Raw genomic sequence first — 15,016 nt, forward strand, 5'->3', positions numbered from 1 at the left:
TCATTTTCAATTCATCCTATCCGTAGTTGAAATGTGCGCCCTCTGGTCCTCCTCTCCCTGTCTTACCTGGGACCACTCCCCCGTCCTCCAAATGTATTGACACGGGTCTGTGCTGCAGGCCTGGAGCAGGGTGGGCTGAGAAGAAGCCACACACAGGCTGTTCTGGACCTGGCTCCCCAACGCCCCCGAACACACCACCTCCCTGCTCCTCACGCCATCGCCACAGGTGGCGTTGCACTGCAGGGATAGGAGGATGAAAAGGATCAAGTGTTTATATATATCATCATCATGCCACAATGAAATGCTACGGTTCAAGTGGTGTTGCATGTCGAGAAGGGTAAGGCCTCGAGGTGGCCAGAGGGGGCAGTGTTGTACAGCAGCTAGCACACATGCCCCAAGGGAGTGCTCCCAGGTTAGCCATGAGGCTTTGATGTTCCAGATTGCTGCATCTTAATCTTCCTAAAACAAACTTTGCACCCACAAAGACATGTATACAAACTATTTCAGAGCATAAACCAGCAAAGTAAAATGTCCTATTGGCTCTCAAGGTATATATACATACCTGAGGTCAAAAGTGAAGACAGGTATAACAGTGGTCAAACAAAGTCATACCAAATACTCGATAAACAAACTTTGACCAGTTCATAAAACACTGTCTGTGGAATGCTGAGAAGATATCTAGGCCAAACCGAGAGTGAGACCAAGAGAAAGAAAGAATAGCGAGAGAGAGAAAAAAGAAGAAGCCAGCTGTCAGCAGAATGCATATTGTAGCAACACAGCCAGGTTCTAAGTGTGTGTGTGTGTGTGTGACAGTGTGTGCATGTACAAGCATTCCTACACTGGGGGGAGGAAGCACCAAGACCTTACATGGTGTTCATCTTCTGTGTCCTCAACTTCAGACCAAGACGACTTCATGAAAGAAATAATTGTCTTTGAAAAAAGTCCAACACCTCTCTGTGCCCACACAGTCTCTCTCAGTACCGCCCAGTACCTCTCTGCGAGACAAAAGGGACGATATGGATCAGTGCTTTGAGGCTGGGATGAGATCTATCACAGACTGATGGCTATCACCAAGGCCCTTGTGTCTAGCCTAGAGGGGCCTCCTCAGGAAACCACACAGCTGTCCTTCCTTCCCTCTCTCTCTCTCTCTCTCTCTCTCTCTCTCTCTCTCTCTCTCTCTCTCTCTCTCTCTCTCTCTCTCTCTCTCTCTCTCTCTCTCTCTCTCTCTCTCTCTCTCTCTCCTGCTCTGTCTCTCTTGCCAACAACAACGCTAGGTGATTTACTGTCTGCCCTGCACACAAACACCATGACCACTATTGATTAAACACATATGCTGGTCTAACCAAGTTCTGCCCACTAATGAGTGTATGAAACTGTTAGCCAAGATATGAAATGTAGTATTTTATTATTTCGTAAGAAGAGAGGGGGTTTGGTGGAATAGCGTGTGTTGAAATTGATTAAATGCCAGTATTGTGGGCTGCTTCACTTTGTCAAAATGTCCTCACCTCTTGGTTAGTCTGCAATTGTGTGTGTTGAGTGAAGTTTATATTTGCTTTTGGCTTAAGCACAAAACTGAAAAAAAGGTTCTCTAGAAAACATCCTGGAAAGAGAGAGAGAGCGAGAGATATATATAGAGAGAGAGAAAGGGTGAGAGAGTGAAAATATGAGAGAAAGAGAAAAGTCAGGGTAATAGAGAGAGAGCGAGTGAGAGAGGGAGAAAGTAAGGGAGAGATCCTGAGAGAGAGAGAGAGAGAGAGAGAGAGAGAGAGAGAGAGAGAGAGAGAGAGAGAGAGAGAGAGAGAGAGAGAGAGAGAGAAAGTCAGGGCAAGAGGGAGGGGAAGAAAAAAAGAGAGACAGCGAGGAAAGAAAAACATACAGTAGAGAGAGAATACGTACATCTTGCCACTCGCCAGCCACCCAGGTGTAAGAGACGCAGTGAGCCAACTGGCACGTCTGGGTGCTGGCCGGACGAGAGAAAGGGTCACACAGCTCCTCACTGACCCGGCCTGCACGCTTCAGCCTGCAATACACATCTCTGTTCTGGGTGCCCACTCCACAGGTGACAGAGCACTACACACACACACACACACACACACACACATCAGAATAATTTGCATACTCGAGCGGTATAGCTACATCTGGATTTTTTCCCTCCCTCTCACCCTAACCCTTCCAAATGTGTTTAAAGGTCACTTCTTCACTTATCTGTAAATTAAGTGAACATCATAAACTATGCATTGAATTAGGTTTTCAATTCATATGTTTGGATGGAGAACAAAGTCCATTTTGGAAATCTGAACTTGGATAATCAAGAGAAGAAGAGCTCCTATTTCTAATAGACCGAATTGTTCTAAAGAAATGTATTGTCTTGTGCTGTTCCAATGACAGGTTTGGCTTCAGAAACCTGATTCTAATCTTTTTCCTTGAGACTTCTTCTTTCTATCTATAGTATTCAGGCTGTTCAATGTTCAGCTCCCTAATCTGCTGTGCTTCCCCCGACCCCCAGTGACCAGGCCAGTGATAAGGCAGATACCAGCCTTATAAAACCAGTTAATAGAGAGGTGGGAGGCAGACCCATGCTGGTGTGGACCTATCAGTGGGGATAGTAGCCACCACACCACTCTCCTCACTACCCCCTCAACACCCTCTCCTCACCCACCTTTCCTCCTCACCCACCCTCCCTCCTTACCCCACTCCTCATTCCCTCCTCACCCACCCCACCCTCTCCTCTCCTCACCCCCCCCCCCCCCCCCTCCTCAACCTCCCTACCCCCAGTCCGAGGAAGTCGAGAGTGAATGAGTGGCTTCTGAAAAGCCCAAACGGTTGGTGCTGAGGTTTCCAAAGTTGTCACAGGCATGCATGTTAAGATATAAAACATGGCTTTATGCTCTAGTTGTGGATTTCATGGTTTCTGGTGGTATGTGGAGGGAGATGATTGCTTCCAGACACCAACAGGAGAGAGTGAGAGGCGGAATGAGGCCCTTGGGGTCTGGGAAGTGGCAGCGGTCTCATAGAGAAAGACAGAGATAGGCTCACTCTGAACCTAATGGGGTTTCACGACTTTCCAGCAGGACTGTGGATACGTGAGTGTGCATTAAGGACCTGAGTAGTTGTCGACTGTATATGCTCTGAATTAATGAATGACCTATTTATTCGTCTTACTAAAACATTACAGTTTCAGTAGATGACTTGATTATCCAAGTTATTATTTGACCACCTTGGTCCAAGCAACTTGGTTGTTTGAGTTACTTTGCTGAATGTACTCTGTTCATGCTCTCTTGACAGCTTGCTTATTCCGTGTTCCTGGAAAGACGTTAGCTGTTCCATGGAGCCTGTCAGAGCAAGACAAACCTCCCCTTCACCTCCTCCCTCCCTCCCTTCACCTCCTCCCTCTCTCTAGCCTTGTGTTAAATTTGGATTCATGGCTTGCCCTGTCCTGGCCTCCCTGGATGTGCCTGCTCCAGCGTGACTCTGGGCCATAAGTGTGTCACACTCCTGTTCGCGGGTGGCAGATTCCAGTACTGTGTGGCTTCACCAGAACTTTGACCCCCCACCCCCCCCCCCACCCCAGTGGTTCTCCTTTGCCTGGCCTTTGCTCTCTGCAACCTTGACAGTGTCCGATTGCTCCAGGCTGCTGTCACTGTGAGTAACATGCTCTTACCTAGGAAGACTAAGCTGGCTGTGTGACTTGCAATGGAGTCAAATCTTTGGCACAGGAGTACCAGTAAGTAACTTACTTTTTAAGACATTTTGTAAGTGCAGTTTTACAATGCACAAAATTGAACTTTGTGCATGTTTTGTTGGTTCGGAAAATGCACAGAAAAATGTAGATAGTCCTATGCTGAGAACTGCATAACTGTTCTGAGTGTACTGTACTGAGCACAGAGCGAGAACCCAGTACAAGCTTTCTGAGCTACATTTTCCCATAATATTTTCTCTCACAAGTATACAAGCCAAGTGAATTGCATAAACAGCTATGCAAATCCTGACATGGGTGTTTATATTATGTCCAAACTGGTCATGCTGGTCTTTCACATGTGTAAACTGATTGGTGATTGGACAGGTGTTCATTGTATAAACTCATTGGTGATTGGACAGGTGTAGAGCGTGTGCGTATGAGGCGGGACTGCTGGGAAACTCATCTGTTTGTGCTGATGTCCCAGCTGCTAGCACAGAGGGGCCCAGGGGTATTTTGAGAGTGAATGGGGACAGCGAGGACACATACCTCGCTCCACCTGTTGGCCTTCCAGCTGGGGCATCTCCGGGCCCGGCAGGCTTTCTGTGTCCGGGGGCGCGACAGATGACCGCAGTGCTCGTCCTCTATTTGGGTTTGGTTCTGGTAGAGACAGGCTATCTCCCGCTGCTTGGTTCCCTGGCCACAGCTCACAGAACACTGGAGAAGAAAGATATGGCACAAGATGGCAGCATGAATACAATGCTTCCGTCTGACAACACAGTATCAAACAGTATTCTCTAAATGGAAATGTTACATTCCTGTGAAGGAAAATAATAGCCTGACACAAATGAAAGTAAAATACAATTTATAGTGGTGAGCCACTGTTAGTATTTATTTGTAAATGTTTAAGCAACTAGTGCTCATTGTTTAGTTTGGTTGTTGGGGGGTCCACATTTGAAAGTAGCAGGACAGATAAACTTGAGCAGAAACAACATCAAAAGCAGCCAAACTACAGTCCATATTCTAACCATCATAATTTACAATACCTAATGTAGATTAAAAAAAATCTGTCCTCACTCCACACTCCTTGTGATATACAAAGCAGTTGTGGCTGCATCTAATGGCCAAGTGATTGAGCTATAACCCAATTTGGTTTTACATAAAATTGATTTCCGCCAAAAATCTCACTGCCAGCCCATGGCTGAACACAGTCCACCCTCTTTAACCCTTGTGTTATCTTCGGGTCATTCTGACCCATCAGTCATTGTGACCCACCGTCGTATTGCGACATCTTTACCGCATACAAAAACAAAGTGAAGCATTTTCTTTTAACCGTTGGGCTGTCTCAGACCCCCCACATTGCAAATGTTAAAAGAAAATTATTTTTATTTGTTTTTGTATTGGGTAAAATTGGGTAAACACAACGATGGTTCATTATGAACCTTTGGGTCATGTGACCCGAAGGCAGCACGAGGGTTAACCTCTTTAACCTGTAAACAAAGGACTTACTGCTCAACCCCTGTGCATGGCACACAGCAGACAAAGACAAGACTCCCAAGCCAAAACCTAGATGCATGCGCAAGGCTAGACAATCATCTGGTTTCAATCAGTCTACAATGCTTCAGGAAATCTTGAAGGAAAGAAGAAGAAAAAATGAGAGAATGAAAACCAAGGACCCTGATTAGAGCTTTCAAAAAGTCCCTTTCCTGCGATGGTAAATATAAATATTCTAGACTTTTCTATCTTCATGAGTCCAGACAGCAATTAGAGGTCCCTCTATTTCTGCCCCGCGAAAGAGCCCCTCTAACACAAAGCCACTCTAAAATGGGGTGCAGGAATATGGTACACAAGACGTGGAAAACTCTGTTTTGTGTTAGCATATTTTCCAGTCCAGATAATAAATATAATATTGCATTGTCCATTAATTATGATCTCAGAATGTTGCATAAGACCAGAACGCAAGCATTTTGGCTCTCCTCGTGGCCATCAACCTGCATCCTGATGGATTATGTTGTAACACATCTCTTTAAGGGAGATTTTCACAACTCTTTTGAAAATCTGACAACATGCCCTTATTATTATGCATCTCTGAACAACAACCAGAACGTTTTTCTGCTGTTAAAGGGGGAACAGTCTAGAACATTCGAACTCATGGACAAGTTTGAGCAGCTCTTGGTATGTGCACTCCACTGGAGTACCCATTTGAACCCATTTGAACAGATCCTGTCTTTTCTTTACTGTGGTGCGGGCAGTAGTTGACACTCTACACACATACATCACACATTGTAATTACAGAGGTATTTTAAACACAGAGCAAGGCTCAGCTGACTGGAAAGATCAAAGCCGGCCCATAGAGAGTGGCTGATCTTAAACATGGCAGATTCAGAAACCCGCTGCAAACACACTCCCAAAATGATAAGACTATCCCTTCCACTTAAGACAGAAACAGGCAAACATTCTGTGAGGATGGGGGTGGAAAGGGGGGGAGGAGGGGTGGCAGCCCCTCCTCAGTACTGTTGTCGGAAGACGAAGAAAAAAATGAAAAGGAAAAAAGAGAAGGAGGAAGAAAGGAAATCACAGCCATACGGGCTGTGCTCGTCGTCTGAACTGTATCTGCTGTTTAACGGCAGGGAAAAGACGTTATATGACTGTGTGTTCCTCCCTCTGCCCAGACAGCCTCATCTGTCAGCCATTAGTTAATCAGGGCTGGTAAAACCGAGCGTAGAAAGCTGGCACAGCCCGTGGGACCAGAGGACAGCTTCACCTCTGAGAGCAAGAGGGGGAAGACCCAGGGACCTCTAGTCCACCACTCTCCTAACCAGACACACACCGCTCTCTCAGGTAAGGCAACTAACAAGTCTGTATGCTTTAAGATTAGGGAAATATTTGTGAAAAAGTGGGACGTAATTTTAAATACATTTTTGATACTGAGTGTTAAAAGGTGGTTGGTACTGGTTGAAGTGAAACATGTAGCATGTATGGCTAGTTAGAGTCCCGTACATTGGCTTTGTGCAAATAGTTAGCTATTGTTCGCTTTATGGTTGCCACAACTGCCTTAAGATAAGTTTATAGGTTATACTATAGGTAAACCCAGAATAGTAAATAGAAAGACATGTAACATATTGTAATGGAAAAAAGTTCATTGCATTTGTACGAAGGCAAACAATTCTTGAGAAAAGAGGCATGACTAGATCACATGAAAAAGGATATTCTCTTGGGACAGATTGCCCCCCCCAAAATTGTAACAGCAATTCACTTCACATGATTGTCTAGGTAAATGCAGTACAAGCCGATGACATTCATGTGGAAATAACATGGATTAACATATGGTGAAATAAGACCAATGGCTTTAACTTGCCACATTACTGATTACCCCCAAACCACATGCCTGTGATTCTGTTTAACAATGGCTGTCAACCAGAAAAAAAAGTTATATTGCTGATAAGCAATGGGCTTTAATTGGCAGATTATTGTATTTGTTCACAGCTTTAGTAAGTATCATGGTTCCACTTCACACAGCCTCCATGCAGAGAGTTTCATGGCTCTGGTTCACAGTTCGCTAATTTGAGATCCAAACTAAATCCTGCATATTCATGTTTATTTTGTGTGGTTTTCAATTTCTTAATACGTAAAACAGCTTGTGAATTACAGTATTAAACACGTTTTGATGATAATATAAATGTTGTGTGGCATTAAAAAATCACTAAATATATGTTATACTTTTCTATTTCCTATTTTTCTTTCTATCAAAAAAAAAGGAAAAAAAAAACGTTAAATGGTTTTTAAATTTGATTTGAGATTTTTTTGTCATATTTTTTCTCTGTGTGCATAAAAATACGTCTTTGTCTTGGATTGGCAGGTTACGCTCTCATGGTGACCCCACCCTCTCCATCACTGTGGACAGGTAAGCCAATAGCACACATGGAACCATTTAGAGAAGCATTTAAGAGAGACCAGACTAGTTCCTGTGGAGAAATATCTGTTATATCAGCCAACATGACTATTAGTACAGGTTCTGTCACTTCTGAAGAACACACAAGAAAAGGGACATTTCCACTTTTGTTCCCATTCCCAACGTCACGGATTTGAACATAAAGAAAAAAATCCCTGATCAGAAATGATTACAGGTCAGAAGCTGCATGTTTCATTTCTTTGCCTAATATTTAACTTGATTGTAAATACCTAAGTTCTCCTTATAATATATTTCATTTACACATTATCTATACTGGTAAATCATTTGAGACTGCTGTGATCAAAAAGTTGCACAAAGATAAGATGCATCCTATATTTACAGGTTCTAGCAAACACAATATCTCAGCATATCTCAGAGTGCCAAGGTTGAATTCCAATCACATTGCGGAGTGCTAGCAGAGCAAGTGGATGGTAATACTAAGCATATGGTAACCGTAGTTACAGTTTGTCTTCAAAGGGGATCTGAGAAGACCTGGAGCAAGAACAAGCTTGCAGTGCAGGGCTGTGTGAAGCCTGTCCAGAATATTACGCCCTGTACTTGCAAACAGACACTTAAGGTCATGTCAGCTGCATCAAAGATAGTCCAAATATGGCTGTTTTATCCATTCTCAAGATAGTCATGGTTTATCATACTTCTCACACAATACAGTGCAGTATGTACCGCCAGTCTTTAAAACAGCTATGTTTTAGTATCACATCAACATACATGTATAAAATAGACCTGCATTGGGGTGTAATGATACACTCAGCTCACGATACAATACGTATCAAGATACTGGGTGTACGATACAATAAGTATCACATTATTTTGAACAACATTTTAAATAAAACCGAAATGTAATTAACAGATTTATTTCCAAAACATTAAACATTTTCAATAATTTTCTTTGTTGTACATACAATTTAGTTAACTCAGTTCAAGCAATTTCTGTGAATGCAATGAATGCATGCATGACGCAGGTGCAGACTAGGTCGCGCGCTGGTAGCTCAACCAATAGGATCAAACGGACGTCGTATTGTAAAAATATTGCCGTTACTCTACAATACATATTGTTACATTTTTGTATTTCGATATATTGTTCCACGATATATTGTTACACCCCTAGTATTGCAACATTGTTATATATTATAAAGCTACATTATTGTCTGTGTCGTATTTCGTGTTTGGAAAAAGATGAAAGAATGTGCTGAGGATTTGAGACAGACTGGGGAAGTAAAACATATGGCCAGAGAGCAATCCCAGGCTGCTTTTCTGTTAAAGGTCCGGTTTTGCTGGGAGTTTCAAAGACAGAAGTCAAAACAACACATGTTGTCAACGTGGGAACAGCTGCTAAGAGAAGCATCGTGGGGCAGAGGAATGTCAGAGTCATAGATCTTACATCAACCAGGCCAAAACAGCCACCCAGGCCTGATCCAACACCTAGCACTAAACCTGCACCTCCATCACAGTCTAACCCTGTATAATGAAGTCCATACCAAAACCAATCTGGCATGCAAAAATTGTGTGACTAAAGACATTGCCATTCTAATGATTCAAAGTGGTTTAACCTAAATGTTTAAAAAAATGGTCACTGGCACTGCAAACATTGTAGTTCACATTCGCAGGGTAAAGAAGTGACACTTGTATGTACCATATCAGGACCATGTTGATATGGAAGTGTTTATTGTAGTGGGTGATGGTGACTAAAAGGGATAGTGTAAAGTCTAAATTATTCCACGACTGTCTTAACAAAGTATTTGATAAATTGTGCACTGTAGGAGCCGCTGACCGCATGTGACGGGGAAAGTTACACAGACTTTAACAGTAGTCTGTAGTGAGTGCCTAACTGGGCTTCTGCCATCAACAATGGCTCAAATAAACAACTTGTAGAGTAGGTATATTAAGTTTCACCAGCAGGGCTTTCTCTTGAAGCCAACACCTCTCACAAAAAGTAAACTGAGCAACCATAAGTCAACAAGAAATGGCCAAAAGGGCTCTCCCATCTGTAAGATGTTTAAACTGGAACCTACTTCGATATCCATATCCCACTCTACTGTTGCTCTACTGAATTGTAAACTTGTAAAGTCAGGACAGAATAGTAAAATGGGAAATGATGGATGCTAAATACATGTTATATTAATTGAACTGTCTCTGTTTACATCATTATCAATGTTATAGACAGTCAACAATCTTTAAAGCAGATGTCAAGATATCCCTTGTCAAAGTCCTTCCAGTTGCTTTTAACTTAGTGTATCTCAACGTCAAGCTGACAAAAGTATTCTTCAGTCTTGTGTAGCAGTCTCCCAAACAAATGTTAAAACAATTTGTAGAGGGAGTTGAACATTAACACCTGCTTGGTGTGTCTCATTAACAAATTCCTCCAAGCTAAACACAGGTTTATGGGGGCAATATTGTTCTGTGTTGCAGAGCCAAATAATGTGTTTACCAAAGCTGTTATCTCCTTTGAATTCTCCCCTAGTGAGAATAAAAAAGACTACTCTGCACCTGGTCTCAGCAAATTCAGAGACTGCATAAATCCTTACAAAAAAGACAACATTACTTCATAAAATTAAGATAGAAATGGAACAACCTCAAGTGCGACTACTATTCCTTGTCTTTCGATACATCAAAAGTAGACCTAATACAACCCCGATGTCTCTACTTCGTATTGTCTTCCCTGAAATATGCTCGCAATTACAGCTCTTGAGCGAATATGACTCTAGCAGACGATAAGTTTAGTTCCCCCATATCATGGGGGAACTAAAAATTCTGTGATGTAAACGGCGGTTAATCATGAGCAGAGACAGGGCTGAATATGTAACATCGATGAGAAGACTCAGACATTGACATGCAGGAATTTCCTCACCATCTGGGAGCCAGTGGCCCCCACAGCCTCCCAGAGAAGCAAAAGTAGAAACAGACCTGACAGGTAGCTAACGCACACCGGTACCGTAGGTATTAACACTTTATATAAAGAGTGCTACAATGACATCCATTGTGTCTCTAGCTGACATCGCATCACTAACAGCAGTGTATTTTATAAGACAGCGGTGAAATGTGATAAGCTCCACTGTCTAAGGCATATCTGTTACTTTGAGATGGTTACTACAACCCTCTTGGACACTTAATCCATCATACTGTTACCCACTACTACTCCAAGCACAGGGAGAAACACTTTTTCTTTGACAAAGATCCTGAGGTTTATGAACTCCAGAGCACTGCGTCAACTTAATAGCCATCGACAGGCCTGAACATAAACAGGCCCTATCACATCTTCAGCAGTAGCCTTACGTGAGAAGAGCATGCATTAAAGTACTGTCGGGAAGAGGATTCCCATCGATAAGCTTTAGATACCCTGAGATACTTTGCAATGCTAGTTGAGGCAAAGCAGACGTTTTCTGTGGCTGTCTACTGAGGGCCCTGTTCACGATCATTGGATAAACCAGGGAAAGCCCAACTTAAATACTTCCAGATTTCTACCCCATGTCTCCTCTTATTTGATTCCACTGAATCCAACCCCAGCTGGAGTGCCCATGAACAAATATTGGCCAAAACGGCCCTCTCCCGAAGTGTCTGTTTCTAGACCCAGGCCTTGTACTGCATGTGGTTCAGACTTGTGCTCTATCCGATGCTTGCATTTTTGTCATATCACCGAGGCTCCATTGACGTTCATGTGAATCATGTCCAAATGACTCCCAAGTATAATTTGCACAGGGCCTCAAAACAGAAGACTATATTTCAAACAATGGCGTTTGACGTCAACCATGCTCATCGCTGATGTTTATCAATCTGCGGCAGGAAGATCACTGGTTTACATGAAAGGCTTTCGTTGCTGACGTCAGATATTTATGTTCCATATGAACTGTATAAATACCTCTTCCATTGCTTGCTCAATCAAACGCTAGACAATTGTTTTGTTCAACCAGGATAAAAACAAATCAATCATTGTATGTGATTCGTGTCTTTTGTTTCTAATGAGGCGTGGCTGAATCTTATATTTCCTCTCTAAATTGCAATAAATTGATAAAAACATCAGTGTTAGCAGAGAGAAGTATGCTAATGTTAGTGTTTTGCTAAATACTCCCAAAGAACTCAAGCACATTAGTGTGATGACAAACAGATTGCAACAATGCATAAAAAATACAATAAATAATGTACCTTCTTTCAATATATTATTGTTGTTCTCCACATCTGATTAATAATTTTTTCACGCAGTTAAACTCTACTTATGTCCCAACAGTTGACTCAGATTCACATCTGTTTTGGTGCCTTTAAGACCACATGCCAAATTCTACAGGGCAAAGCAATATCCATTACTGACCACTAAAACCCATCAAACGCAGCATTCGGCTTGTTTAGTTTACAAACACTTAAGTCCCCAAAGTAACATTAGCATCCTGCTCTGGTTTTAACATAAGCCCAGACAACAGCCATGCAAGTAAAGACTCAGGAATCCTCCAAGGTCCAACCTTCAGTCAGCCATGCTAGGCCTGGATCAGGAAACACAAGATCAGTGATGTCATAACCATCTGACCCCAGGGTGATACCATGGGTTAGGAGTATTTTCCTGTCAGTGGCCTCAGGCTAAAGTCAAGTATGTCTATGTTGTCCATGTGGATTTCATTTGAACCAGCACATGTCACTTCAACAATGATCCCCCTCCAAAGGAGCCCTGGTACTGAACAGGAAATGGTATGTTTTTCCAAGCAATTCCTAGTATACAGGGTATACATTAACAAAATAGTGGTGTGTTTGCCAATTCATCACAACCTGCCTTGTTGTTGCATAGTACTTCCCAAAAGTCTCCACCACTGCTTTTAAAGGAATCGCCTTTTCCTGATGGTGTTTACATAGTTGATAATCTATTTGTGTACAACTGTGCTGCAACTGCGAAAATAATAAACAAATTGTCTTTGTAAAATAAAAGTTATTATATTCTGACTGTGGTTTTACTTTCCTATTCAGCATCACCTCAACTGTCAAAATAAATAAAGACATTAGGAGGAAAAAACCTAACCTTTAACCTGTCTTTTCTTTTTTTTTTTACTTCACGAAGGCCCCACAGCCTGACAAGTACAAATACAACAGCCTTTTCAGGGATCTGATACTTTGAAAGCATGCCAACTTGCAAAACCACAGGTGTTTGAAACAACCAACAGTCACCTTAAGGTTAATTCAATAATGTCTCCAAGTCAATCAGTATTAATAGCTATAAGATGAAAGATATTGGATGACTGAGAAGACCCCAAAAATGTCAATCAAGGTAGGTTTCCATGCTGAAGCCATGAGAAATATTTCAGTTATATTTCAGTTATTCCATGTTATGAAATCCAAAAGCTGGAAAGCCATTCTATTTCCTCTGTCTACACAGACAGACCATAAGCCTCTAATAACCCAGCCATTTTTCAACAGGACATGACCTGATACAGGAATTTCTTTCAATACTACATTTCACGTACAAGAATCTAGATGTCTGTCTTATGAATTCAGATGGTTCTGATTGATCTAATAGTAGGTCATATTTTGTAATGCCAGTTGACCTCAAATGTTAGGTTCAGTCAAAATACATCTTATTCTTCTAATCTTCAAATCTAATTCTTCTTCTAATGTCAATCCTGTTTGAGTTACACCCTTCATTTGAACACATGATGTCATACAATAACAAAGGTAAAGATCAAATTGTGCCAGCATTGATTAACCCCAATAACTGCTGTAGTCTAAGTGATGCTTTGTCGGTTTCTAGCCAAAGGCATTGTAGGCATTACATACAGCCTGTATTACCACAATTGTACACAGATGTGCCAGTTTGTGCCAAAGTTTGATTTGGATAAAGTATGTTTTCTCTATGGTTTGCAAAATAAAACTATAAAAACCATAATAAAAACTAAATGGGGCCTGCTGTCTGATAAACACTATAGGCTACATTATGAAAGAGGAGAAGCACCATACATTTCAAGGTCGCCTCAAAGGATCTCATATGATAAGATCCCATATGATTAAAAAAATACCTAAAGGTCACTAGGTCCATCGCAGGTCAAATACCAAATGCCACAAACTGGACCAATTTAAAACAAGCCTTTTCAATACAGTTATGTGACCTCAAGGAGGCATACAATCTATGTCAACATGTACTAGAATGTATTATATAGAGAGTACACTTGATCATCAGGTACCAATGCATTGTAATGTAGGCATCTATGACAGTTGTTACTTTAATAATAACATAATACATAAACCATGTTAGTTTGAGAAGCTCAAGGACTCATATGAACAATTCATCCACATAGGAAGGGATGGAAATAAGCGTTTATCATATTGAGGATGGAAATGCTTGACATTCCAATATGGTAGTTCATAAATGTGTTGTGGTTATGTTAGTTACTTAAGTTATTGATGTTTTTCTTTTTCTTTTACCAAGACCAGACATTATTAAAATGTGATGATAAACACATGAACAATTAGATTCTCTAATGATAGGATTTTAATTCCCTGATAGCTTTAATAATTTGGCATCCTCTAATGATGTGTTTTAAGTTTAGAAAAATAATACTCAAACAAGTTATTTTGCCAATCAATCCTTGCCATGTACCACAGCCTGAAACATTGAAAAACAACACAAATGTCACAACCGTTACGTTTCTTTAATATTCTTTACAGAGAGCAAAGCTAAATCAACATGTTTATGTATTTTTGCATGTGGATGAAATAAATAAAAAATATAGGAACAACATATGAACAACAACAAGTATAAAATCGTGTCACCCTGTGGCGTGGCAACATCACTGAGCACCTTAGAGTTAAAGGAGGGAGGCACAAGGATACCTGGCGAGGATGGAGAGTCTTGGATGGAGTGAATGTCTCCGGACAAACAGAGACACAGTGAGAGGAATGAAAAAGATCCCAGAGAGACCTCGGAGGATGAGAGGCGACGGTCAATACATACAGAACCTTTCGATATTGTGACGCTTTGCTTGGATCATGAGTCAGAAAGCCTTCATGGCACTGTGGCAAGTTAGACATGACTTCCCGTAGAACCTACTTGTGAAACATCAAGTGACGGGAGATTACATTAAAATGTGATGTTGTACTGTGTGGTTGGTTAGCCGTAAAGCAAAGTGTGCAAAGTGCTGTGAAGTAATCGTTGGATAAAATGTCCTCTTTGAGACTGCTGTTGTGTAGGTACTGACTAATAATTCAAGCAAAGTGTTACATGATCTGAATGGGAAAAGAAAACATTAAAGCTGCAACAATGAATTAACTACTGTAAACAAATAAATAAATTCAACAACAACAAAAAAAAAAGAAAAAAAAAAAGAATCCTTCAGAAAATATAAAAACTGGCCCAGGAGAATAGTGAAACAGCAACAAATGACTACAATATTATAAGA

General features: G+C 41.4%; 1 protein-coding gene and 1 long non-coding RNA gene across 2 annotated transcripts in view; one reads left to right on the top strand and one right to left on the bottom strand.

Annotated features, from left to right (window-relative positions):
• Positions 1-15,016, bottom strand: part of LOC134021027 (A disintegrin and metalloproteinase with thrombospondin motifs 20) — a 74,888-nt gene that overhangs the window by 6,492 nt on the left and 53,380 nt on the right. The window contains exons 29-31 of the mRNA XM_062461447.1: positions 4,226-4,393; positions 1,897-2,070; positions 67-237 (exon numbers count right to left, since the gene is read on the bottom strand). Of these exons, the coding sequence (XP_062317431.1) occupies positions 67-237; positions 1,897-2,070; positions 4,226-4,393 (513 nt within the window). The remainder of the gene's footprint in view (positions 1-66; positions 238-1,896; positions 2,071-4,225; positions 4,394-15,016) is intronic.
• On the top strand, positions 6,191-12,563 carry LOC134021029 (uncharacterized). The gene is made up of 3 exons (XR_009930468.1): positions 6,191-6,517; positions 7,536-7,580; positions 8,106-12,563. It is a non-coding gene; the product is annotated as an uncharacterized LOC134021029 (long non-coding RNA).

The sequence above is a fragment of the Osmerus eperlanus genome, chromosome 5 (assembly GCF_963692335.1).
Source record: "Osmerus eperlanus chromosome 5, fOsmEpe2.1, whole genome shotgun sequence".
Lineage (NCBI taxonomy): Eukaryota > Metazoa > Chordata > Actinopteri > Osmeriformes > Osmeridae > Osmerus > Osmerus eperlanus.